At 43.7% G+C, this 27,685-nt stretch overlaps 1 protein-coding gene across 20 annotated transcripts in view; it reads right to left on the bottom strand.

The window, feature by feature from the left end:
* EHMT1 (euchromatic histone lysine methyltransferase 1) overlaps positions 1-27,685 on the bottom strand; it is a 164,098-nt gene that overhangs the window by 68,885 nt on the left and 67,528 nt on the right. For 14 of the 20 annotated variants that reach the window (XR_010593593.1, XR_010593594.1, XR_010593592.1 and 11 more), the window contains 2 exons: positions 22,792-22,879; positions 1,110-1,666 (listed from right to left, as the gene is read on the bottom strand). Coding sequence is in view for 17 of the 20 variants with exons in the window: in XM_065572190.1 (XP_065428262.1) it covers positions 1,110-1,666; positions 22,792-22,879 (645 nt within the window). In the remaining 3 variants the exon portion in view is untranslated. Of the gene's footprint in view, positions 1-1,109; positions 1,667-8,850; positions 9,099-14,416; positions 14,541-15,173; positions 15,389-17,441; positions 17,512-22,791; positions 22,880-25,986; positions 26,155-27,685 lie in introns of those variants that run through there. The other 6 variants (XM_065572192.1, XM_065572189.1, XM_065572188.1 and 3 more) reach the window with 5 other exon arrangements.

The following is a 27,685-nucleotide window of genomic DNA, read 5'->3' as shown; positions in this document are numbered from 1 at the left end:
ACAGGGATCCACAACTTTGTGACCTCTAGACTGGATGACTGCCCTGTTACAGCACTGGTGGCTCTGATTGAGGATCATTTGGAAGCTGCATCTGGGGCGTAAGATGTTGGCAGCTAAAGGGAACACTTTACACCAGTCCTTCAACAACTGCACTGGCTTCCTGTTTGCTGCTGGGTGCAATTCAAAGGGTTAAACCTGGCTTAGAAAGCCCTCTCTAACTTGGGTGCTGGCTATCTAAGAGTCTGCCTCTTTCTCCATGAGCAGCTCCGGCAGTGGAGGGCAGCTAGGATGCTTTAGCTAAGAGATCCTAGACATGAAGTGCCAAAGAGCTGGTGCAGTGGAAAGGCCTCGGTTCTGGAAACCATTCCCCGCCTAGCTGATCTGATAGAGCCAGAGTTTGCTAATGTTTAGTGCACAAAGCAAAGCCCACCTCAGTTCTCAAGCATCTGCTCAAAGGGGAAAGGATGGGATTGTTTGGAAGTGGGTGTTCCCCATGCCCAAATCCATGGTGCCTCTGAGAAGGCAGAACTGTATGTTTTAGTAAGTGATGGGCATGCACCCTGAGTCACTAAGAAGGGCACATTTTATGAATGAATAAGTTTAATTAACAAATGAGAACTGTAGAAAGGGATACTGATCTGGTGAGGTACCAGGACACTCAGCGATGTGCGACAGAATAAAACCCAGACATCGACAGTGGGAAGTTCCCAGAGTTTTCCGTCGGGGTTGTGCATGATGTTCCTTTGACTTGGCCTTATATGGAATCTGTTTCCAAAGCAACCCTGTGGATTTAGTAAAAAGGCTGAAGGTGCAACACAGCTGCGGCTGAAAGGCAATTACGGAGCTCACACAAACATGCTGGGGGAGGTAACCGATCAGTTGCACATTTAGAAACACAAACTGGGAGCGGGAGGTGTGAAGCTAATAGCAGCGGCGAGTTATAAACCAGATCATCACCCCTGCCTCTTTGTAGGAGAAAGAGATCAGTGACCAACTGGACACTTCCAAATTACACCTGTTGGCTCAGATCAGGGCTACCATGTCCTCCCCCCCCCAAGCTCCAAGACCATTTAACAGCAGAGCAACTTACTGCAGTGCATATACATTACCAGGCTAAGTGTGGGTTTAGGCATTGTCTTCCGTGCTCTGTGGACCTTGACTTCAGCGTTCGTGGCGGTGGCTTTTTTAGCATCCATGTCCTTACTCCCCTCCCCGAGCTTGGCCGGCGGGGTGGCTTGCATCTGAGAAAAGGCGCTCAGAGTTCTCCCTTTGCTTGCTCCTCCTGGGAGGGTTTTCGCAGCATGGCCAGTGAGAGAAGCAAAGGTGCCTGTAGTCCTTAGGGGCTGCTCCTGCGCCATCTGCTTCGTTAAAATATATCCATTGCTCCCTGTGACAGAAGTCTGCGTGAAGTCATTAGCTTTCATGTGGTTCTGCTTCCCGGTCTCACTGTCTCGCTCCGAAATGCCATTCTCCGCTATCCTATTTAATTTAGTACTGGAGTCCTGCTGGCTCACTTTTGTATTGTCCTGAGTGTTTTTAGTTGGGTTTGGGTGGCTACCAGCTTCGTTGCGCTCACAGGAGCCATTGGTTTCACCATCCGCCGTCATTTTTGGTTCCCCTACTTGCTTTTCTGTAGCACTTTCATCTGCAGCCATGGCATTAAATCCTGGAGACAGAGGGCGAGAGAAAGAGGGGTTACAGGTTACTGAGCCTCAAATGGAAGATATGGCTAACTGCCATAGTAACGATGTCACAGCAAATCCCCCCTCCCACCAAAAAACTGGACGCTTTTTTACCCCGTTGGTTATTTTGGGCTGGCTCCTTAGGTAGTGTAAGTCAGTGTCACTCTTCTGAAGTCAATGGAGCCATGACCACTTACATCAGCTGGGGGTCTGGTCCCTCACTTCGAACGATAGGTTTTCAAGGTAAAAATACTCTTTAGCATTCCCAGTAACTACATTTATTTGATCATCCTTCAACACCTAGCATGTCAAACAAAATGCTACCCAATCCTCCATGCCCACCTCAGGCAAAGCTCTCGTTACAAAGGCCAGAGTTACACTGGAAAAGTTTTGCTGGTACGGCTACACCAGCAAACTCTCCCAGGGCAGACGCAGCAAATGGATACTTTTGCTGGTATCGCTTATACTGGTTCAGTGAATGAAATAAGCTACACCGGCAAAATCATTTTTTTTGCTGGTATAACTGTGTCTACACTAGGGCTTTTGCTGGTACAGAAGCATCATCAAAAGCATCACACTCAGGGTGGATTTGATTTAAATCAAATGGATTTCTACATAAAAGTGCATTCTTGTTGGTTGTTATAAGCTTAATACATATTCTTCACAACTCAGAGATAGATGTAGGTTTTATTTTTAGAAGATACACACTATACATTTTTAAAGTGATTTATTTTGAAAACTTTTCAGATTAGTTTTACAGCTATATCAGAAAATGAATGATTGTTTGGTTATTTCGTTTATCAAAGGTAATTGATGCACATATTTATGAAGTCATTGGGAGGGGAACTATCTCCAATTCAACAAGTTAATCACTAATATTTGGAGGATTTTCTTGCCAGGCTGTATTAGGAGGAAAACATCACCAGACAGACATTTAACTTGTTTTATTTAACTAAAACAACAACATTATGTATTCTGGATTTTTTTCTTCAACAGCAAACATATATTTTAAGAAAACAAGCATATGAATTTTTTAATTTAGTTACACATTCAAGTTTTTTAAAATCAGGTTTGTTTTTGTTAAAAAACTGTTTTTAACTAAAATAGTTAAATGAAATATTTAAAAAAAAAACACAAAAATTAAATCGACTATCTCAGCCAGGTCACCACGAGCAACTTAAAATATTGGCTTCTGCTAAAATATTGGCTAACTCAGTCGTCTTCACCTTCATTTTCCTGTTTGTTCATAATCTGGAAAAGAAAAAACAAGCTTTCCTACTTTTTCAGGTCCAAACAATTTCACAATTTGGAATGAATTAGTTCAAAGGAAGAAAATATTCTTTCTACACCAGCAGAAGCCGTTACTGCTGTTAAAAGGGAGATCATCACTTCAACAGTCTCTGAATCCAAGTACTTAAGTGACTTCCACCAGTTCACTGGGGTGACTTTCTTTAAAACATCAGCAGCAAACATATATTTCTTGAATGGTTCACCCTTAGCTCTGAAGTTTATTATAGTTGGCATTAAGGAGGGATGATTGCTGGATGTCCATGTCATAGCCAACTTCTCTTCTTCAGCAGTTAAGGTTTGACCCTGGTACCGAGTACTGAGAATATTTGAAAGAAAATGAGCTGGAGATAGCGCTTGTCCCGTTTGTTTTTTTAATGCTTGTAATTTAACTCTGTCATTGCATATTTCTCTTTTCAAGATCTCACTCAGTTCCTTCCAAATTTCAACAGCAATTTCCCTGCATTTTGTTCAAGGCTACTGAAATAGGCTTCGGCATGTGTTCAACTTTTCTCTTAAGCCCAATGCTGAGAACTTTGGCAGTGACAGTGCCATCTATTTTTTCGTGATTTACGTCACAAACTGTCATCAGATTAGGCCAGTTCTTGATATAGTGCTTAAAACAGTCCACTACTGAGTTCCATCGCACGTCCTGTGGGAGAGTTAGCTTGGTTCCTCCCACTTTTTTCAGAGCAGCTGCTGCAAAGTGGTTGTTACAGAAGTATTTTGCAATTTCAACAACATTAGCCTTCTAGTCTTTGGCTAGGAGGTGCATCAAATGAGCACTGCAACTGTATGTTATTAACTTGGGACTCTCTTCACGCTCTTTTAAATCATTTCTTCTCATCTTGGATACATTTGCAGCATTGTCTGTGACCAAGCTGCGTACTAGACATTTGAATTTTTTTTCAGTTTGTTATAGTTTTTACTGCTACTTCTTGTAAGTATTCTGCTGTGTGCGCATTTCCTGATGGATCAATTGTTTCTGTAAGAAAGACATTCTCTTCTTCTGTCGTCACACAAGCACGTACAACAGGATCATTGTGGACACTGTCAGGTTAACAAATTTATCCTCTAGACCTTTTGCACACTGCTCAATTTCTCTTTCATACACTTGATCCAGCAATTTGCCTGCGACATCCGCTCTGTAGGGTGGACTGTATCCTGGTCTTAATGACTGAACCATGTTAATGAAGTGTGGGTTCTCAGTCATACGGAAAGGAGAGTTTGTCGCATAAACAAACCGGGCAACTTTTTCATCAATTAACTCTTTTTGTAAACTGCTGGTTCTTATCACAAACTTATCTATGGTTGTTTCTGGGTGATGGAGATTTTTTTTTTCCTTTTTGCTACAGGTGATATACTGTGGCTATGTGACACACATGATGTGACTGAAACACTACCATTGGCAGATAACTCTGAAACTATAGAAAATGATGGTGATCTTGAAGGTGGATAGTCTTCAGAATCCTGTATGTTGAGGATGGATTCTCCTAAACAAAATAAGTCAATGCAGTTATTTAATTATTATTATCACAATGCTCATTCAGTATTACTCATTGCGTTCACTGACACTCAGTACTACTTTAAAGGGGAAATTGTAAAAGGAAGATCTGCCTATGTCAGCTATTTATTTTTTAAAATGATAGTACAGTAACTCCTCACTAAGTCGTCCTGGTTAACATTGTTACGTTGCTGATCAATTAGGGAACGTGCTCGTTTAAAGTTGTGCAATGCTCCCTTATAGCGTTTGGCAGCCGCCTGCTTTGTCCACTGCTTGCAGAAAGAGAAGCCCTTTGGAGCTAGCTGGTGGGGGCTTGGAGCCAGGATGGACCAGCAGCCCCCCTATCAGCTCCCCGCTCCCCTAAGTTCCCTGTGCGGCAGCTGCCCAGCAGGCTAGCAATTGCCAGGCAGTTCAACTGCCGTGTGCTGCTCCTGCCCTGGGAGCCTCCTGCTTGCTGTGCAGGGGGGGAGGGGCTAATGTCAGGGTATCCCTCTCCCCCCTGCTTCTTTACCTCATCGGGCCATCTCCACAGAGCGGGGGGGTGGGGGGGTGGACAGGGCTCAGGAAGGCGGGAGCTTGCTGGGAGCAGCTGCTGTCTCAACTTCCTGATCTACTTAAAAAGGCAATGTATTTAGAATGAGGTCAGCGTACTTAAAGGGGCAATGCATCTCTCTCTCTCTCTCACACACACACCCAGTGTGTGTGTCTCTGTCTCTCTCTGCCATGCTGTCTCCCCTCCCTCCATTTGTGCTGCCTTGTAGAGTGTGAGGCTACATTAACAACAACGTGTTAACCCTTGAGGCTCAGCCAAGTGCTAATTCATCATTTAACAGCAAGGCATTCCCTGGGAAATATCCCACCCTCTGACTCCACCACCTCAACCAAGCTTCACAATCATCATTGCTGTGTACAGTATTAAATTGTTTAAAACTTCTACTGTGTGTGAGTATATATGTGTGTGTGTCTGTGTGTAAATAAAGTCTTTTGTCTGGCAAAAAAAAAAATTCCCGGGAACCTAACACCCTCCCCCCAATTTACATTAATTCTTATGGAGAAATTGGATTCGCTTAACATTGTTTCGCTTAAAGTAGCATTTTTCAGGAACATAACGTTAAGCGAGGAGTTACTATACCATAGACTAACAACTATATTTTTTGCTCAAACATGAGAATTCAAGAATAGTCCAGAAGGAAGACAGGCAGTCCTTAAGAAAGAAGTATGAAATAAAAAAGTTAACCAACCTAAAGATCCTGCCTGTTCAGACATGTTCCTTTCATCATCTTCAATGCAGCTTCCTCCTGAGAAGGAACACTTCTCATGATGTTGTTTCATTCGGGCAATCAGGCCTTGCATTTTTTTGTTGCACTGTTTGCATTTTGCACACATGCCTGTCTTACCCACAGGTAGAGGAACTTCATTAAAATATTCCCAAATTGGGTCTCTTTTATGGCCTACTGTCATTATAGGTTTTCCCTTCCAGTGAGGGAATGGTACGGTAGATCTCAAATCAATGAAGGCTACACTCAGAAAGACCTCAAGACTTCTGGAATATGCTGCTCAAACAGTTTCACTTTTGTTTCTACTGCCTGTCCCTCCCTTCTCACATTTATCTCCAGACTTCTTCTCCTTGTTCAGATCGATTCTGCCCCCAACAATCTTTTTATTCATTGAACTTTTTGAAACTTTGCACTTTTAGAGAGAGGTAAGGGATTGACTCTGTGTACACAAATTTGCAGAGGGACAACATGGTTGACGTCTTATTTCTCACCTCTATATATTAATTTATTTTAAAACATTTTTGCCGTTAACAAGCATGTTATCTGTAGAGACACAAATCTGCAGTTTGAGAACTGCAAAACTAAGCATCTCTGATGGTATCTTCTAGACTGAGCACTGAGTCCCACTGGATAGATAGAAAGATTAACCTAAATAATCTATACAGAAGCTCCTAGAACCCCATAAAATTGGGTCCCTAATCCATGAACTATTGGAACCCATTTACAAAACTTTTCCTAAACATTACATGAATATATAGTCTCATACTATACAATTAGAAATTATAATCCCTATTCCGTGATGAGATATCTTTGAGCTATAATGTATCTTCATTAAAATTATCTTTAGACAGGTTTTTTCCTCAAAAAGCATTTTATCAAAAAATGTGATTTAAATTAAAAACAATCTGTGGGGTTTTTTTAATTAAATCATTGATTTTTATCCACCCTGATCACACGCTGACTAATGTTGCTATACCAGCAAAAGTTTCTAGTGCAGACCTGCTCAAAGAGTATTTAGCTTGCCTAAAAAGCATAGGATAGGACACATGGTTTCCTAGCAGAGGCATAAGGCAGAGTAAACACAATGCCAAACCCCTTAACACAGTTCTAGGCTAACCACATTCATCGAATTAAAATTACAGTGAGATCTGTGCTAACAAACTGAACGAAAAAGCTCATTCACAACTAGAACAGGAAGGGAGGTGTTAAAAGTTCTTTTCTCCCCTGCAAATGCACCCCCCCACACACACACACACACACAAATTGTCCCATCCAAGTTGCAGTTCCAAGTAAAAAAGATCCAAATATGAACTACATGTGAAGCCGAAAAGTTGCCAGCCAGGAAAACTAGCAGGTCCCTGGACAACCCGAAGTGATAACAATTCACTGGCCTGTTCTGTGGAATGATTAGGTTGACCCACTATCACGGATTCCTTATATTGTTTTCCTTCCCAAGGCCAGACAGATTAAGAAGCATAAGGATAAAATACCCGCTGAAGCTTTGAGCTATCTGTCTAACTGGGATGTCAGGGCACGTGGGACTAATTTACAACCGGTTTGATTCGAAATATGTATTGGTATTTTAGGCTGGAATTTTTAGAAAGGCTCAGAACCTTCAGAAGAAGCCAGATTTTCAGGACAACTCAGCACATTGGATATGGAGCTGCTTTGAGAATCTGGCCCTTTAGATCCATCCAAACATTCTCTTAGGGGAATCCCGCCCCTCTCTTCTGCTTGGGGAAGAAGTGATGTGGTTCTATAGCATGGGAACAGATTTTGGACTGCACAGGTGGATTCACATACCTGGAGCACTGGCTCCGAGCTCAGCTCTACCAGCCGTTGCTGAGACCCAGTGCAAAGACGGCAGTGGACGCACGGCAGGGGCTGGTGAATCTAAGGAACCGAGCACTGGCTGCAAGAACCAATGTACCTCCGACACTGCATCAGGGGCTGGAGAACAACCTCCGCTGCCACAAAGATGGCAGCAATGGAGCATTCTCCCCTGGCATGGGACCCAGCGTCTAAGGCAGGGATGGGCAAACGATGGCCCGGGGGCTGCATATGGCCCTCCAGACATTTTAAACCGGCCCTCGAGCTCCCTCCGGAGAGTGGGGTCCTGGGCTTGCACTGCTCCGGCGCTCCAGCCGGGGAGTGGAGTTGGGGGCCTGCCCCGCCCCGCTCCTAAAAGCGGTCGCATGTCCCTCCTCCGGCTCCTATGCGTAGGGGCAGCCATGGGACTCCACACGCTGCCCCTGCTCCAAGTGCCGCCCCCGCAGCTCCCATTGGCTGGGAACTGCAGCCAATGAGAGCTGCAGAGGCGGCGCCTGCGGATGGGGCAGCGCACAGAGCTGCCTGGCTGCACCTCTGTGTAGGAACTGGATGGGGGACATGCCGCTGCTTCTGGGAGCTGCTTGAGGTAAGCGCTGCCTGGAGCCTGCACCCCTGATACCCTCCCATGCCCCAACCCCCAATTTTGTGAGCATTCATGGCCCGCCATACAATTTTCATACCCAGATGTGGCCCTTGGGTCAAAAAGTTTGCCCACCCATAGTCTAAGGGACTAGGAGGCTGATTTGCCCCTAAATTATGAGATCTTAGTTTTTGAATTATATATTTATTTTTAAAGTAGTCAACTCATCTTTAACACACTGTCTGCAAATGGGTTTCACCTGGAGAGTCACAGTGGCACCGGACTGTTTCACTTACACACACTATCGGCTCTAGCACGTGAAACACTCATAACGTTTCCTAGCACTTCCACTTTCTCTAGTCATCAGCTGAGATTTAAAATGTTTCCCCATCAGAGCCATTTGCCATTAGTCCTAACACTGATTATAAATGTGCCATATCAGCTTCACCTTTAAAGCTCTCGCTTATTTCACATTGAAATCAATGGATGTTTGGCACTGAATATCGTGCAGGAAAGTATCTTCACGTACATGGCTTTCCCATGGGACTCTGATGCTTTGGCCTGGCTAGGACCCTCCATTAGGAATGCTCTCTTTTCCCACACAGAGAAGGTCAGGCATGTTAGAGCTCCCCAGGTGGATACTGCCAGTCTAGACTACGGACAGCTAAGTAACTTTTAAAAATAACTCACTAGTATTCCCTGCAGGTGAGCAGAGGCAAAAATGTGCCCCAGCCATGCAGCTTCATGGATGTGCAAGCAGGCTTCAAAGTCAGAGCAACCCCAACTCTTGCCACTCGGGACAGCTTCAATTTACGGAAGCATTCACAGCTTAAGACACCAATAAGCTGCAGAAGGCATGTGCTTTTGCCAGCTGTGATTTAAAAGGAGGAAAGACAAAGAATGGATTTTTCTGTTACTGTTCACAATCACTGAGGGGAAACATTAAGCTAAAGAGCAGAAGAAAGCCGACAGCCCTTTATATTCCCCAGAGTTCGCATTTTTAAACTGGTCTTGGTGTAGCCATTTCAATCTTCATTTCAGCAATGTTAGCACTGTGAGAAACACAATTACGGGTCGAGATTTGCAAGGCTCTGGGAGTGGAGGGTTCCCAGCGTTTTGCAGGAGGCTCTCAGCACCTGGCAAGAGAAGGCCCTAAAAACAGGACAGATTTACGCTGCTGAGCATTCCCACTGAAGCGATCAGATAGCTTCTGCAACTGACAATTGTTGCACTCTCTGCTCATTCAATTTAGCTGCCATAAAAGTGACCAAATCAAGACAGATTAGAGGAGTGGTTCTAAACCAGGGGTCCGGGGCCCGCTGGGGGGCCGCGAGCAGGTTTCAGGGGGTCCACCAGGCAGGGCCAGCATTAGACTTGCTGGGGCTCAGGGCAGAAAGCCGAAGTCCCACTGCCTGGGGCTGAAGCCAAAGCCTGAGTAACTTAGCTTCACAGGGCCCCCTGTGGCGTGGGGGCCCGGGGAATTGCCCCGCTTGCCACCCCCTAATGCTGGCCCTGGCTTTTATATGCAGAAAAGCAGTTGTTGTGGCACAGACGGGCCGTGGAATTTTTATAGCATATTGGTGGGGGGCCTCAAAAAGAAAAAGGTTGAGAACCCCTGGATCAGAGCACTACACTAGGGGAAAGGATAATTGTATTACTCCATAAAGAACGCAGAGACTTTATGAAAAAAGCCACTTAACTGAAGTTTAAAAAGAAAAAAGAAAAAGAAAAAAAAACCCTACAATTTTCTACTTTTAATAAATGTTGAACATAAGAACGGCCGTCCTGGGTCAGACCAAATGTTCATCTAGCTCAGTATCCTGTCTACCGACAGTGGTCAATGCCAGGTAGTCCCAGAGGGAATGAACAGAACAGGTAATCATCCCCTGTTGGCCATTCCCAGCTTCTGGCAAACAGAGGCTAAGGACACCATTCCTGTCCATCCTGGCTAATAGCCATTGATGGACCTATCCTCCATGAACTTATCTAGTTCTTTTTTGAACCCGGTTATAGTCTTGGCCTTCATAGCATCCTCTGGCAAGGCGTTCCACAGGTTGACTGTGCATTGTGTGAAAACTCTAATCTGATGGGCTGAACAAATGCCATTAATCTTTACAAACAGACAAACATTTCTGAACCTTGATTACTGGAAACTGTACAAAGCGACAAAGGAAAATAGTCCATATTCTGTAGAGTAGTATGGAACTTTAGAACTTGACAGTAGACCTACGGGCCTCTTTTTCCACTGTGCTGCACCTTGTGCAATCATTTACAGCAAGGCAAAGTGAACATGTTTCTGATTTCATAGATTTCAAGGTCAGAACGGACCATTGTGATCATCTAGTCTGATCTCCTGTGTAACTCAGGCTATAGAACTTCCCCAAAATAATTTAATACCATTCTGCACCGGTGTAAGCGAATGTATACGGTGCAGAACAATGCAAAATCTGCCCCTTTGAGCTTCCATCCACAACCCACTTATTTGCTGCTCAGTGGAAGGAGTGAAATGTGTTATAGGGTCTGACAATCTAGTTTCTAGTGGACACGTGTCAATAGCAAAAATTGGGATTACAATGATCATCACTGGGCTCCCTGGTTGGCGAAGCCAGCAGAGAGGCCAAGGATTTAAAATGACCAGAGATTAAATTTCCCTTTCATCTCAGGTCAGGTTTGAGGCACATTGTGGTGAAGGCTTGTACTGCAGCTGCCCATGAAGTACCTGCTCTGGGGAGTAAAAAGATAATCAATCTTCAGAGCTGTCAACCTGCTATTTTTCACCAGCACTAAATCAAGAAAATAATAATAAATTGACTAGTTTAAAAAAAAAGTTGGCTGCTCCCCGCAAACATGTTTTTGCACTGCCCAAATCCCCTATGAGGGCTACCGTGACAATGCCTGATGGCCTGCATGAGCTCATTCAGGAGTTGCTAAGGATTATCTCAGGTCCCTGCCCAAGCCTCTAATTAGAAAGACCCCCCACTAAGCTCCAGTTTGTGTCAAGCTCTAAACTGCTTAATAAGACATGGTAACATAATTTAGATTCTTTTTATAGTAGAATTACCTTGATCTGGTGATAAAAACATTGTCATGCCAGCTCAGAACAGCTAGACCTAGCCTAGTATCCTGTCTCTGGCCCCAATTCAGCAGTCCATCCCAACACAACAAAGCCCTGGCTTAAATCTCATTCAAGTCAGTAAGATGTACCCACGAGTTTAAAAAGTAAAGCACCTGCTTTGCTGAACAGAGATGGACTTAAGTACACTAAGTACACTGCGGAATTGGGGCCTCTGAGAGTGGCGAGTACCAGATGCTTCAGAGGAAGGTATAAGAAACCTCATCATGGATAGTTATTAAGTAGCCCATAGCAGAAGATTCTCCCTAACCCCAGACACTAAATAAAGAGCTTATGCCAGGGGTTCCCAAACTTTTTGCCCATTTTGCAACTTGCTGTTTCCTGTGACCGCAGACAGCAGCAAAGCAACATAGCAACTGAAGAAGCGAAGGAATTTACACATGAAGTATGTTATTGAATGCTCTCTAATGTGACACATGGGCTTGTGTGTAACGACGCAGCGTCTCGAAGTCCGACGGCGTGGCAGAAATCGAACATCTAATTGCCGATGTGACATCAACAGTAGATCCATACCGAGGCTTGACGGATACAAGTGCGCTGCTCGCGAATGGCACCAGCAGTTGCAAGGCGCGTGTTGAGAGTGCAGGATATTCATTCTTGATAGTGCACCAGAATGCCGGGAGATAAAGTTGGGCATAGGTTCCTTGCAAGAATTGATTGCAGGAAATTTCAATGAGCTGTTTGATTTCAGATGCTGGCAAATCCATGGCATCTCGGGCTTGCACTGAAAGGAGTTTCGCACCCAATTGGACTTTGTCATGTCCAAGTCAGGGAAAAAGGATGTAAATTGTTCCTCCATCCGCCTGAGATGCTCAGCAATCACCTATGTGGGTGGCTGAACAATTTCATTGTCAGCCAGGAACTTGCAAAGCTGTGGGAAGGAGTCATAGTTTGTCTTCAATAGATTATTCTTCCAGAAAACAACTTTTTTCATGAATCCTGTTATTTGATCACTCAGCTGAAGGATGTGGGTGTTCTTTCCTTGCAGACCTTTATTCAATTCATTCAGTTTCCCAAATATGTCTAGGACATAGGCACACCTTCCTTCGGTCACACAGAAAATCAATTCACTCTTTTTGCAATCCATTGCATAGGCATGCAGCTCGTCTCTCAGTTCAAAAAAATCATTCCAGTATTTTTCCTCACAAGAGCTAATGAGCGTCAGTGTGGAATACCGCCATGTTGTGATTGGACCCATGCCTTCGCAGAATTTTGCAAACACACACCTGCAAAGGGGCTGAGTCTTGATGTAGTTCACAATAGACAAGACCGGCTGCAAAACTTCACCTCGCTCTGGACTCAGAGCTTTAGATGCCAGCTGTTCTCTGAATCATGCAGTGAGTCTATACAGCAGACGGAGCAACTTTCTTCATCAAAGCACAGACCTGCTTTGTGGGCTGCCACAGACGGAACTCCAACTATACAGAAGCCCACCATGCGATGACACAAGATACTTCTGTCTTGCATGTAGCACATGGAACATTCCTTGTGCCGTCTTGTGTCCAGGAAGACAGAGCTAGAACAGAATGTTTGCGAGAACTGCACCCTGCCACGTGTACTTCACAAAAGTCAATAAATGTGCATCACGACCTTCAGGGCTCACATAAACGTGAAGAGCAAAAGCATCCGTGTTTTTCAGATGCTCTTCCAGTGTGTTTTCATGATCTGCTGCTAACACCTCAAGCCTTTGCTTCACTGTGTTGTTAGAGAGTGATACGGCTTTGTTTGTTTGCCTCAGTTTCCCTTCACATTATCTTCACCATATCAACTGCAGCTGGCAAAATCAATGTCTCTCCAGTTGTGTGAGGCTTTTTGGCCTGTGTGATGTGGTAAAACTCACCTCCAATGATGCCTTTTGAGCGCAATCACAGACGGACATGGCTTTCTTGAACGGCACTTGCTGACGCAAAAGGTCTTCTTTCCAGCGCAGGAAAAATGACTTGGTTTGCCTGAGTGTTCCTTCTGAAGGGTTTCCAAGTGTTTCAGTTAGTTAGGTTTCATGCTTTTGCTAGATAACACCATGTGACATAGGCCAAAATGCTGGCTTTCTTCCTTCTCCCAAACTCCCCGGTGAAGCCATACTCAAAGAAAGCTTCATCATATTTGAGAATACGTTTCTTGCACTCTCCTTTTTCATTCATAACCGCACCACCAAACTCACTGCTGGAGGCTGCAGCAGAGATTCTGCATCAAAATGACTCCACTGTGCCTCTTATCACAAATCAGAAAGAGGAATTCGCTGCTAGGCAAATGAGGCAGGACTTAGGAAGGCCCCATGTGGTGATACTAGGGAAGCAGAGACAGTGACTTACAATGATTCTTTATCAAGTGCCAACAGGGTATTCAGGGCGGCATAAAAGAAGATATGGGCCCTGCCTTAAGGAGCTTACAAGCCACTGCAGAAAGGGCTAGCACAGGCTTCTAAGAGCTCAGAGAAGATGCTCTGTTGATAAAGCTGCTGCCCACAGATAACGAACTTCTGCATTCAAGTCCCTCAGCTGGATGCTTGCACAGTCGGATGGTGCAAGTGGAAAAATGGCAGCCACACAGCCCACGTGTCCAGACCTGCTTCACAAACGCCATGCCAGGAGGTCACCGTTTTACAAAATAGTGGCCTCCGCACAGTGTGACTTCGCACATGTGGTGCGCGCTGTGTGGAGGCTGCCATTTTGTACATCAGCCTCCTGGCACAGCATGTGTGGAGCAGGTCCGGACATGTTAAGGGTCAGACGGCATTGTCTCGTGGGCTGAACCTGGCTCGTTGGACCGGTGACCCCATCCGCTGAGGGCACAGCCCCAAATGGGGATGCAATCCAAATTTTGAGACCTGCTGGCTTACGCCCTGAAGACTGAGGCTTTATAGTCTTTATACATTTTTCATCTTCTCTAATAATACTGTGAGTGTTCTCACTAGCCATTTAATATGTCTCATCCTTTTTAGACTCCTGTTAAGATGCTGGTCTTGCTGATATCTTGTGGCAATGAGTTCCACAGGTCACTTAAGCAGAGCATAAAGTATTTTCTTTTAAAAAGTGTTGCTTTTCTGTTTCATTGAGCATCTCCTCGCTCACATATTATGAGAGAGGGTGAACGGAAATGTCTGATCTATCTGTATATTTTTACCATGTCTCGTGCTATTCATCTCTTCTCTGAAGTCTGTCTTTTCAATATTTCCTCATATGCAGTTGCTTCAGGCCTCCACTCATTTTCCTCACCCATCTCAGACCCCCTTTTGTTTTTGCTGCATCTGTGTGGTGGTTGTTTTTTAAATATGGAAAACAGAACAAAGCACATTATTTCATGAGAGGGCATACCCTCAATTTATACAGTGGCATCGTCATATTTTCAGCATTATTTTCTATTCCTTTCTTTATGCATTTGAGAATTTTGGGGGTTGGTTTTGTGTGTGTGTGTGTGTGTGTTGTTTTTTACCCCACTGCACACTGAACAGAGGATGTCATTGAACTGTGTGCAGTGATGACCAGATCTGTTTCCTGAGTGGTTACAGTTAATTTAGAAACTAGAAATGTGTCTGAGTGGATACGTATAATCAACAAAAAACTTAACCTCTTCAGTTTTGCTAGGTCCTTCTGAAGTTCTTATTGACTTGCCATGTTTTAGCCAACCTCAATTATCTCTCTCCCAGACATCACCCACTTGTGGAACCACATGTCAGTCACAGTAAGGGTACATCCACACCGCCAAACGATGAAAGGACTGATAGTACAGTTAGGAGTACAGATGCTGGCTTTAATCTAAATATCACAGGTAACAGCAGTTGCGTAGACTTGGCACACAGGCTTCCGCGCAGGCGAGCAACCAAAGGACATATCCAGGGTCCCTGGCAGGCTTGAGGTTAGTAGTTCGCTGGTATGCTTACCCATGCTGCCAATCATTCCTTCACTGTGCACGGTTGTAACTCCTTTCAGACACAAGGAATGAAACAGCTCGTGTGGACATTTAAATGATCACCACTGGGCCTCTGGGTCAACACCTCGCTGAGATGAGTGGGGCAGTTCTCAGCTCTCCCGGCTTTTGCTCCTGCCTCTCTGCAGACATCTCCTCATCGTTTACACCCCACACGACTGACGTTTTCTTTTCAAGCGGAACAGCAAGAGAGGGGTTAGCTTTTTTTTAATGAAAGCTGAGATTCTGAACAAGAGACTCCTGAGAGAGGAGCCAATATGCCATGCCACCTCATATCCCAGCTCTGCCTGCCATAGTTTGCGTTCCTTTCTGTTGGCTTGGATTGTACTGGATAGCTGTCTTTCAGATGGATTCACGTTTGGCTCTTGCGCTGTGATAGAAATGGTCTGTGCTCCTGGCCAGCCTGCCAGTAACTGTCCCCAGGCAGACGGTGTAGGACTAGGTCTAGTTGGTCCTGCCACAGTGCAGGGGGTTGGACTGGACTTCTCGAGCTCTCTTCCAGCTCTACATTTCTATGATTCTATGACAAAGGAGCTACAGCTCATGCCAGCTGCTCTGACCACAGCCTGAGGGGAACAGTACTTACTCTACAGACACAGCTGAGGATGACTAGGTCAACATGACCGTGTCCCCTTCAATTCGTTTGTGGCTTTCAGCTGGGCACCTAACTCCCTTAGGTCTTGCTGAAAACCATAGACGTCTATCCTCAATTACACTAGCCAGGAAAAACAGGGGATATGGACCGTCATGCTTCAGGGCATAAGCCAACCACTATGACTGAGCTGAGGAAAACTCTTCTTGCAAGTGAATGCACAGTTGTCCGTTATGGGGGTTTTGTACATTCCCCTGAACCATAAGGCATTGACTTCTACTGGAGACAGGTCATCCGGAAACTGCTGGCCCATCTCCCCAGCCCAGGAAGGGCTAACACCACACCCAGGTTTCTTTCAGGCCCTTACTGCAGAGCACAATTAATTTGAAGACAAACACACACCAATTAACACCAAAGCCAAGCTATTTCCCTGACCTAAACTGGCTAGGGGGCCCAGAGCTCTCTCCCACTACGTCTTTCAAACCTGCTCCAGGGACAGCCACAGATACCAAGCTCCTGACTGCAGCTCTCTATAGGCATCATGGGTCTGACGACTGAACAGGAGTTAAGGGGCAAACCACCCTGTCAGAACACCCAACTACTAGGTCATCCTCAAAACAGCCCAGAAGGTGCAGTAGTTCTACTCCCATGTGTGTATAACCAAAGCTTTGCAGCGCACCTGTATAGTTAATCAAGATACAAGAGCCATTTCCTCAAGATCAGATTGCCTTGCTGAATTCACTTTTAACAAGAGGTCGTTCAAGGGTTTGTGGGTCTTACGGTTTGCTGGTAAGAAAGAGAACTCTTTCCTTCTCAGAAAAAATAAAACAATTAAAGGAAATAGTAAAGCAGAGAAAAGCCCAGTTGAAAGAAAAAGGAAATTGAAAGGGGGATGCTAAGTGAACGAGCGCTCGTTAGTATAAAACTCTGGATCAAGATTTTATATTAGAATTAAGAGGAAAACTCCACCCATTTTGTTCAACCCAGAATCAGGAAAGTTTTCACGCCAAGGGGGATTCTTTTCTTCTTGGTGAAACAGAATTGAAAACATCAGGCCTGATCCCCAGCGGGCGCAAGCCATCACAGCTCCCAGCCTTCGACTGGTCTCTCACTGGGAGCTTTCTATCTGCTGGGCTGAGCCAAACGGGTGCAGGCTGCTTTGAAAGACCAAGTGAGATGTAGCCGGTTGCTCTGCATTGTGAACATTAGCAGAAGAACTGAAGTCATGCCGATGTAAGAGATGATTCAGTAGTTCGTTACACACTGAGACAAACTAGATACGCCCAACCTTAATACAACACAAGAGCAACTTTTTTTTTCCATTCACCCCTTTTTCCCCCAAGCAAAGGGCTGACCTGAGCTTTTACCCATAGAAGAACTTAATGAAGGTTCTAGTCACCAGTTTGCTATTCTCTAGTAGCTTTTTTCTCTCTCTATTGCGTGGCCTTAGATAGAAAGGAGCTTTTAGTCAACACATGCAGCAAATACTGGGTTTTACTTTGTCTGGGACTTGCTCCCAGGACACTGATAGATGTGTGAAGTTTATTTATTTCTCATTTTTGTGCTGCTAGGCTGAAGCCAGAAGAGCCCCCCAAATTACTGAACTACAACACCGCAGCTCTGCAGTACCTTTCCTTCCAGGAACTCAAAGCACTTCAGGCATTACGCTTCCCAAAATGCGTGTGAGGTAGGTAGCTGTCTTGCCGTCCTACAGATGGAGAAAACTGAGGCACAGAGAAGTTGTATGACTTGCCAAGGGCCATGCAGTGAGTCAGTGGCAGAGCTGGCACAACCCACACTAACACAAAGCAGCTTTGTTACAAATAACTGCCCCTACGTGGCTCTGAATTGATATGGACCTCTGAAGCTCAGGACAAGCATTTCCAAATTGTGCAGGTGTATAATCCATACTCTCATCCGTTAGCTCAAGCAGTAAAGGGTCCAGCTTTTAGCTCCAACAGTCCTGGGTTCAAACCCTGCAGACAGCCCAGCTAGGGATGTCCTTACAACAGGAACAGAATCCAGATCAGCTCCTATTCTAATAGACAACAGTTCTCCTCCAACACGAGACGACCAGCAGTCTCATGGTCTTTCAGACCTGATCATGCGAACCAGAAGCTTCTCACTGAATCTTCTTCTTGAGCTAGTTGGGTCCTATTTTACAGATCCAAGAGATTCAGGTAGTTGAGAGACATTTCAAAGAAGCGTCCAGACCACAGGGTGTGTCACCAAACCAAACCTTCCAACCTGGGGAGGTGCCCATCCATCACTGCACCATATGCTACCTCTAGAGAAAACATTCCTGTCAAATTGTCAGGCAGTAGTAATTATTTAATGTTTGGGAAGCACTTGAAAATGTAAATCATTAAATAAATGATATGCATTATTGGTAATGGAATCGGGGAACATTACCTAATTAAACTCATGTGGTACCAATGCTGGTTAGAACTATATATACAAGCCACACAGCCAAATAATCATGCAAGCCATAGTCAGGCATGTTAAAATAATGGGTTAATACAAAAAACACAATAGGGAATGGAAATGACATGTCTGGGCCTCCGTACTTGAAATATTTTGTCCCATACCTCCATAAAAAAGCTGGTAGACTGAAGGCGGGAGGATGGTTTGAAAGTCCAATACCTCGGGAAGCACCAAGACTGGAAATGCACGTTTTATACCATTGCACACGTGGGATTCTCCACTTTCCTATGATTTCCTAGCCCCAAATCAGTCAAGAGGTATCAAGACTCTCAAGTATCACTCCATTCTGATTATCCTCTTGGTTTTTTAACCCATCAGAATCTAGAGGTTGCTGGTTGAGAACAGCTAGAGCTAGAAAGCAATGGTTTGTATCATGCAAAAGCAGTTTCATATCCCACATCCAAGTGATATAAGGCACCACAGCCAGTTTCTCCTCTCAGTTACACTGGTGCAAAGACTTAAGCACACACATTACTTTGACTTCAATGAGATTACTCACATGCTTAAAGACAAGCATGGGTGCAAATGCTTCAGGATTTGGTCATCAGTCTCTAACTTGAGTGGTTTGTAAGAAAGTGGTTTCTAAAAAAACAAACATCGACCGCAGAACTCTGTTCTGGGAAGAGCTGGGTGCACCTGACCAAGAAGGGGAAGAGCATCTTCAAACACTGGCTTGCCAACCCAGTGAGGGAGGCTTTAAAGTAGGTCCAAAGAAGGTAGGTGACAAAAGCCCACAGGTAAGCATAAATATGGACAGGTGACATAGAAATGTACTACAGGACTCTACACAGGAACAACAAGAAGGCAATCAGTGGGGCAATCTGCTCAAAGTCTTAGATGTCTATAGACAAATGCAAGAAAACACAGGAAGACCTGGAAGTATTAGTACCTGAGCTAAACTATGACTAAACTGGCCTCATTGAGAATTGGTGGGATAAATCTCATGACTGAAATACTGGTATAGAGGGGTACAGCTTTTGTAGGAAGGACAGACAGGGAAAAGAGAGAGGCAGCATTGCATTATGCAACCAGAATATATCTACTTATGTCAAAGGCCAGAAGGAGGTGGGAAGCAGACCAGTTGAAAGTCTCAGGATAAAGATAAAAGGGGAAAAAAGGGGGTGATATTAGACCACCAAATCAGGAAAAGGAGGCGGATGAGGCATTTCTGGAACAGAAATATCCAAAAGACAAGGCCTGGTAATAAAGGGAGACTTGTACTACGTCTACATCTGTAGGAAAAGCAATACGTAAAACATCAAATCCATCAATAGAACACCAATACGTTCTTGGAATGTATTGGGGACAACTGTGTTTTAGAAGGTGGAAGGAGAATCCAAGGGGGCAGGTATTTTAGACTTGATTCTGACCAACAGGGAGGAATTGGTAGCGAATCAGAAGGTGGAAGGCAATTTGGGTGACAGTGATCATGAAGTGATAGATTTTAGGATTCTAAAGGAAAAAGTGCAGCAGAATAAGGACAATGAACTTCAAAAAAGTAGACTTTGAACATAATCAGAGAACTGGTAGGTAAAGTCCCATGGGAAGAAAATCTATGAGGTAAAGGAGTTCAGGAACTGCCAGCTCTCCGGAAGGAGACAAGATTAAAGGTACAAGTGCCAACTATCCAGATGTGAAGAAAATTTAGGAAGAATAGTAAGAGGCCAATCTGGCTGCATCAGGAACTCTTGAATGACCTGAAAATCAACCAGGAATCCTACAAAAAGTGGAAACCTGGACAAAGTGCTAAGGAGGAGTACAAAAGAATAGTACAAGCATGCAGGGACAAAATCAGAAAGACTAAGGCACAAAATGAGTTACACCACGCATAGGCCATAAAACGCAGTAAAAAGAGGTTCTTTAAATACATTACGAGCCAGAAAATGATGCAGAAGAAGTGTAGGTCCTCTACTTAGTGGAGAAGGAGAGCGATTACCTGATGATATCAGGAAGACTAAGGTGTCTAATGGCTATTTTGCTTCAATCTTCACTAAAAAGGTTAACAGTGATCAGATACTCAACACAATTAATATTAACAAGGGGGAAGGAATGCAAGCGAAAATAGGGAAAGAACGGGTTAAAGAATATTTAGGTAAGTTAGATACATTCAAGTCAACAGAGCCTAACAAAAGTCATCCTAGGCCCAGGGGACTTAGGAACTAACAGAAGCAATCTCAGAACTGTTGGCAATTATCTTCAAGAACTCATGGAGGATGGGTGAAGTCCTAGAGGAGTGGTGACAGGCAAACATTGTTCCCCTTTTTAAAGATAGGTACTAAGAAGATCCGAGGAATTATAGACAGTCACCCTAACGTTGATACCCGGAGAGATACTGGAACAAATATTTAAACCATCAATTTGTAAGCACCTAGAGAGGATAAGAGGGTTTTAAGGAACAGTCAGCATGGATTTGTCAAGAACAAATCATGCCCAACCAACCTAATTTCCTTTAACAGGGTAACTGGCCTAGTGGATAAGGGGGGAAACAGCAGGTGTGATATATCTTGATTTAAGTAAGCTTTCTGATGCAGTCCCACATGACATGCTCATAAGCAAACTAGGGAAATGTGGTCTAGATGAAATTACTATACTGTGGATATACAACTGGCTGAAAGACAGGACTCAAAGAGTAGTTCTCAATGGTTCACTGTCAAATTGGGAGGGTGTATCTAGTGGGGACCCACAGGGGTCAGTCCTGGCTCCAGTACTATATAATATTTTCACTACATTATTCAAGTCATTTTTGAAAAGCATGCCTCTAAAATTTGTGGATAACACCAAGTTGGGTGGGCTGCAAACACGGTGGAGGACAGGATTAGAATTCAAGAGGATCTTGACAAATAGAAAATTGATCTGAAATCAACAAGATGAAATTCAACAGAGACATGTACATTTAGGAAGGAAAAATCAAATGCACAATTACTAAATGAGGAATAACTGGCGAAGTGGTCATACCGTTGAAAAGAATCTGGGGGTTATAGTGGATCACAAATTGAATACGAGTCAACAATGTGATGCAGTTGCAAAGAAAAAAAGGCTAATGTCATTTTGGGGTCTATTAACAGGAGTGTCATATGTAAGAGATGGGAGGTAATTGTTAAAGATATTGGGCATGTTCAATCTTCAGAAAAGAGAAAACTGAGGGGAGACCAGATAAGGCTTCCAATATGTTAAAGGCTGTTATAATGAGGATGGTGATCAATTGTTCTCCATGTCCACTGAAGGTAGGACAAGTAGCAATGGGTTTATTGCAGCAGGAGAAATTTAGGTTAGATATTAGGTAAAACTTTCTGACGATATGACTAGTTAAAATTCTGTAATAGACTTTTAAGGGAGATTGTGGAATCTCCATCACTGGAGGTTTTTAAGAAGAGGTTGGATAAACACCTGTCAGGGCTAGTCTAGGTTTACTTGATTCTGCCTCAGTGCCAGAGGCTGGATTTGATGACCTCTTGAGGTCCCTCCTACATTTTTATGATTCTGCAATTCTATGCTGGATTGAAGAGAAAGGGAAAGTGAGATGGTGCTCAGATTGGTATGAATTTTAAGGTCTGATATCTCATGTCCAGCAAGGACTAGAAATATTTTAGAGGGGCCAGTTCAGTTCTTTTCTAACCCCCAGTCCTGGACTAGGGATTAGAACAAAAGTATGCCCATCCAGGCAGAAGCAATGACTTCAGTAATGACCCCATGAAGACAAAAAACAAAAAACAAACAAACAGAGAGATACAGGTTTAAATATGGAGATCAATACTAAATTTTCAGATTGCGTGTGAATGTGTGCAACACACACACAGACTCTGGTTGGAAATACCTTATGTGATGAAAAGCAGGATGTGCACAGCATCGTTCAAGGTAAAAGCAAAAGGGCAACAATACACAAGTAAAGAGATGCCCCATAATGACAGGCCATGTCCCAGTCATTCCCCATTGCTACCATTTCTTCCTGAAGCAAACAGCAAGCTCACAGGAAAGCACAAAACAAGCTTCAAGACATAAAAAAAAAAATCAAAACTGATCATGAAGCAATTAGCAACCAACTCCATAGGGCAAGAGCCACTCATTGTCCCCTGAGTGAAAATAGTTCCTTAAAGCACTTGCTGGATTCTCTAGTATCTAAGGAACTAGTCGTTACTAATATTAACATTAGAGAAATAAAAGGCAGACTTCAGTTCAAACTAGTTATGGATCAGGAGATCAAAGTAACCTAGTCTCCTTTCAGTTTCAGTGGCACATCAGAAGCAGAAGTGAGAAGTGTAATTCTCGTGATGGGTGGGAACAAAGAAACTGAGACCCACATCTGCATCCTTTGGGGGGTGATCCTGTTGCTGAAGAAGCCCATGAAGAGTTCTGCCATTACCTTTAATGGGGGCAGGACAAGGGTCATTAATAAAACACAGCTCAACTGTCACTAATCTATTGGTTCATTTTTAACCATGCCATACACAGTGTTCCCACTGATGAGGTTTGGTCCCAGATCAAAGCATGCACTTACCTTCCTCTTTACTGTTGGTAATATCTTTCAGCAGCTCAGTCTTCATGCAGACGTCTTTCCTAGTCTCGGCCTTACTCTGCACTGCTCTCTGGGGTGCGGGAGGAAGGACAGAAACAATTACTGTTTAGCCCAACATCCATTCACTATACATTTTAACAAGACAGAATGGTGAAAATATCCTGTTTACATTCCCATGCCAGGGCAGAAAAGTCATGGGCAAACTGCAGCGTGAAAACTAACAACTCCAGGAAACTGCCTGCAAGGTTCAGGTCAAAGATCAAAAATTCAAAGGCTTGCCAGAGCTGGCAGTGCATCTCATTCGAGAAGGATGTGAGCATGGATTTTCTTGTACAGTTGAGATCTAAGATCACATGGGGAAAAGATGGGGACCAAGATTTTTCACTAGTGATTTTGGGTGCCCACCTTGACACACCCTAAAGGAACCTGATTGAAGGTGTCAAGATGGGTATCTCACAAAGAGACAATCAGACTCACTTGTCACTTTTGAAAATATAGGCCACAGTGCCAAGAACGTAGCCAACCAAAGATGATAAACATAGGTGTTTTTCCCAGGTTGAACAGACACAATTTGCAAGAGTTAAATCTTCAATCTAGGAAAGCAACAGTTAATACATAATTTAAGTTTATTGAGTTTAATGGTATCCATTTCTCACCCTCATCTAACTTCTACAGTTTTTGCTTTTTTTAATAAACACCTGCTATATTATTCAGCCACTGAGGCACTTGGCATCCCGCTGCTATATGGGCTTGGTAGCTACGCTGCTTATCTTATAAATGCCTGGCCATAAAGAAAAGCGCAGCAGCAACAGAAAGGAAAAGGGTATTTTAAAAAAAAAAAAAAAACATCGGAGGGAGGGGCACAATTCTCTGGCTAAAGTGACAAGCTGGTTTAAAGAGTAAACATGGCAACTGCCTGGCAAAGCTGCATCTGGTTAACGCAAACAGAACGGTCTGTCTTAAAGGTTGGGGAATGGCAAGGGTGAAGGGTTCATTTCATGCTGTGTGCATCACAGAAGACGAATAAGCCTAGGTCAAGCCAACTGTTGTAGGCCTCCCCAGAGCGCAGATGGTGGCTGCAGCCATGCAAATCAAAAGGTTTAGAGCACATTGGGCGATAAGGAAAAACCCCTGCCCATCTCCCATAAAGCAAATAAAGGAGATAAGATATGAACACACACACTGTATTGCCCTTTTCATTGTCATTTAAGTCTGAACCTTCCCAGGCTAGCAACACAGCTGATCTTGGGGTTACTATAATCAGCCACCATGCAATTTTTGTTTCCATCTGAGCTCAGCAGCAGTGCCAAGTTCCTCTAGGTGTTACAGCAGAGATGCTCTCCCATTATGTATTGCAAAAGCCCACCTGGCCCCTTTAGTAACCATCCTGTAGGGCCCATGCTAATGTCACTGGCTACAGGCTGTTCAGGAAAGAGCAGGGAAGGACACTAAGGCCACAGCATAGAGGGTTAAACAAAATGCTGGCATCATCTGAAAACCAATGGATAACTAAGCTAATCAGAGGAGAAAGTCTTTAATGTCAAGGAAATCGCCACTTGTTAAAGTTTCCAGGAAAAGCTCCCTTTTTATCTAGAAAAATGTAGCAACTACACTTCAAGTCCTGCTTGGGGAGTTGAGGGCACTCTGCATCTTGCAGAATCGTTCCCCAAATGAGTAATCCATCTCCCCATGCATACACAAACTCCACACAGGTGCATATCCAGGAGATCCCATTTGAGAGGAAACACAGATATTGGACACACTATTTTCAGATTTAAAAAAAAAAAGATAAAGATGGGTTTTTTGTTTGTTTGTTGTTTTTTTTAAAAGAGTGATGTAAACTCTAGTTTAGCCATATGATCGACCTGCCTGAACAAGCCAAGCTTTGGCCACAGGGACACATGCATTTTCCACAGTGAAACGAGCATCAATGCAGCCTGAAGTTTGAATGGAGGCCAACTTCATTTTTGTTAAGCCAAGAATTAAAACCTTATTCTTGATGCACACATGTATACTTAGGTCCCAATTCTCATCTCCCTTGCTCTGGTGTAAATCAGGAGCAAGCCAATGGTATTATACAGGTATAAGACTAGCGCAAGCAGGAGCAGAATCAGTCCCATGGTATCTACACAACGACACACACCCTGGGGTTTTTGCTCATGAAGAATGAATACTTGCCCTTGCTATAGCAAATAAAGAGTCTCAGTATCTCTAACAGGGACCAGTTTGTTTTCAGAGGTTTATGTTATACAAATAAAGCCCTTTTATGTTCCCACCTTTAAAATGATTCCAACTAAAAGCCTCAGGATTTCAGAAAAGCCATTTTTGCTCTACTGATTTACAATCTCTTTCCTTCAAAGTTTGACACCTTTACCCACCCCAGCCCCCCAAAAATCACACATACTCCCCCTTTCATCCCTTCCAAGGGATATGTGATTGTCACGCAAGAGAAGAGGCCTAAAGGAAAGCCACTGCTAGAACTCTGAAGAAAGAACTGACCATAGCAACATGTCTCAGCTACTGTAATTAACAAGAGTGCCCTGCTGCCCAGAATTCTTGCAAACAAAACCAGCTTTCTAAGAGAATTCCCATCACCATAAAAGAGACTTAACAGCACATCACTTTCTCAGCTCACAGTCAATACACCTGTGCCCTGCCAGACAGAGTTACTCTAGGTTGCTTTTGACAGGTTCGCGTGGTCCATATTCCAGAACCACATCCAAACAGCCCTCATTAACAACGTCAGTTCCACCACTTTCATTTTTCAATAAAAACCAAAGCAAAACCCCAACATCAATGTCTAAAGCAGCACAATGCATCTTTGCCCTGTGGGAGGGAAAGACCATTGGACGTTGTGAAGCAAACTTATCAAAAGGAGGCTACAGCAGACAATTGCTGCAAAGCATTCGAAGCCCGCCTCCCATAAAGGCTGGGAGGAGGCAGCTTTCCCCCTTCTTGGTCTATCAAAAGTCAGTTGTATCAACTTTATGGCAAACATTTTCAGCCTGAAGACAGTATTTACACAAACAGAGCCCTGCAGAATCCACACAACCAACACCACACACACACACACAAACTCCTCCAAAATCAGCAGGATTCTAGCTTCCCATCCATTTCCATCCAGCACACAATTTCATCCAAACTTGTTAGCAGCAACTTTGTTGTAAGTGTCAATACCTCCATTTTTTTCCCCTTAAATTCAAAGCAAACTTCCCTTTTTGCTCACACTCCACCATGCCCCAATCTGTCGGCTCCTGATTGGCAGAGAAATCTTATACCCACCCTCCTAGCAGAGAAAGGTCTGCTTTAACAGCAGTCCCAACAAAAGCCAACTGCCAAGCACAGTCTGCTTCAGAATAAAAGTCTCACTCTCTTTTCCCCACCCCTCCTTTCCTGCAGCCGTCTGTCTCCATTCCACTGCCTACAACAGAGTGATTATTAATCTTCAATCACTGGAGAGCCTCCACAAAGACTATGCACCACAACCCATGAAGCATTTTTTTTTTTTTTTGCTTTCAAGAGAAATAAAAATTATTGCATCTTAAAAGACAGATGGATTAGGTCTTTAAAAGCCATGAGAATCCAAGGAGTTGTAATAGGGTTGATTATTTTTTTCCCCTTCCACTTCTGGGTACAAGAAATCAGGCTCTCTTTGTTGCTTTAAAACTAAGAAGGCAATGGAAGACGGTTTAGAGAATCCAAGTAAAGGCTTTGCAGCATTTCCAAATACAGAGCTAGAAACTAAACTGGTGCCTTTAAAAAAAAAAAAAAGCTGAAAAACAGAAAGAAACCACCTCAGCCTTCTCTTTGGAAATGTCATTAGCCATCCAGGTTCACTCCATAGCAAGTTGGTTTCAATAAGGTTTACATAAAAAAGACAACACCAGCATATCAAAACTTGTAGCTTTCCTCCCTCCACGAGCCCCCAAGAGAGCAGCGAGTTACATCATGAACCAGAGTTCTCTAAAGGCGGATAAGAAAAGGGATCAGAGTTTGATATGCTAAGGTGTAAACCTTCAGTAGGTTTCTCTTTTTGTCTTAAAATTAACTGTCCAGTAAACTGAGACTTAGAAGAAACATTATCCGCATTTAGATACTCAGCTAGAACAGGTCAATGCAAAGAAGAGCTGGGAGGGAAATAATTCAAGGAAGACTAACCCTTCTCCTCTCAAACTAGGCAGAGCACACGGAAAATTATGTTCTTTAACATTCAGGGCACTATCTGCATCAACACATCTGTTTGCAGACAAGGAAAGAATGACATAGGAGTGATCTTGAATGGCCTATAAAGCCTACAACCAGAAGGTTCAAAGCCTCAATGGATATGTAGCCCGTCTTTCCATGACACTGCTGCCATTCCACTCCCCACAGTCCACCCCCACCCCCCCGTTACAACACCCGGTCTCCCAACAGATCAAATTCTACTCCTAGGCAAACCTCCAGTAAGCACTTCAACAAAGCAGAATTTCACCTACTGTGCAAGGCAGCAGCGAGGTATGCAATATGTACTGTAGCAAGAAAGAGAGGCAAAGCCCTTAATAAATGATGCAACTCCAGCAGCAGTAGATTCACATTCACCGTTCTTTTTCACCTCCTCCCCCTATTTTCTTCCTAAAATCAACTTTCTAATAATATCCTTTGGCTTGAGAAGATAAACATTTAGCAGCTAATTATTTAGGAAATCATTATTAAGAAAACTACTACAGACCAAAAAAAAAAGGCGGGGGTGGAAGTTCTTGGTTGGCATGTGAAGAGTGTTAATTTCAGGAGTCTGTACTGATCAGGTCCTGCTGTCCAGTTGCTGAGATTAGGATAAGGCTTGCTGGTGTCACACTGACCATTTCTTAACAGAACAAGCAGAATAACTTCATTCAGT

Source organism: Chrysemys picta, chromosome 18 (assembly GCF_011386835.1).
Source record: "Chrysemys picta bellii isolate R12L10 chromosome 18, ASM1138683v2, whole genome shotgun sequence".
Taxonomy (NCBI): domain Eukaryota; kingdom Metazoa; phylum Chordata; order Testudines; family Emydidae; genus Chrysemys; species Chrysemys picta.
Note: the sequence above shows the minus strand (reverse complement) of the source record. Positions and strands in the feature narration are given on the sequence as shown.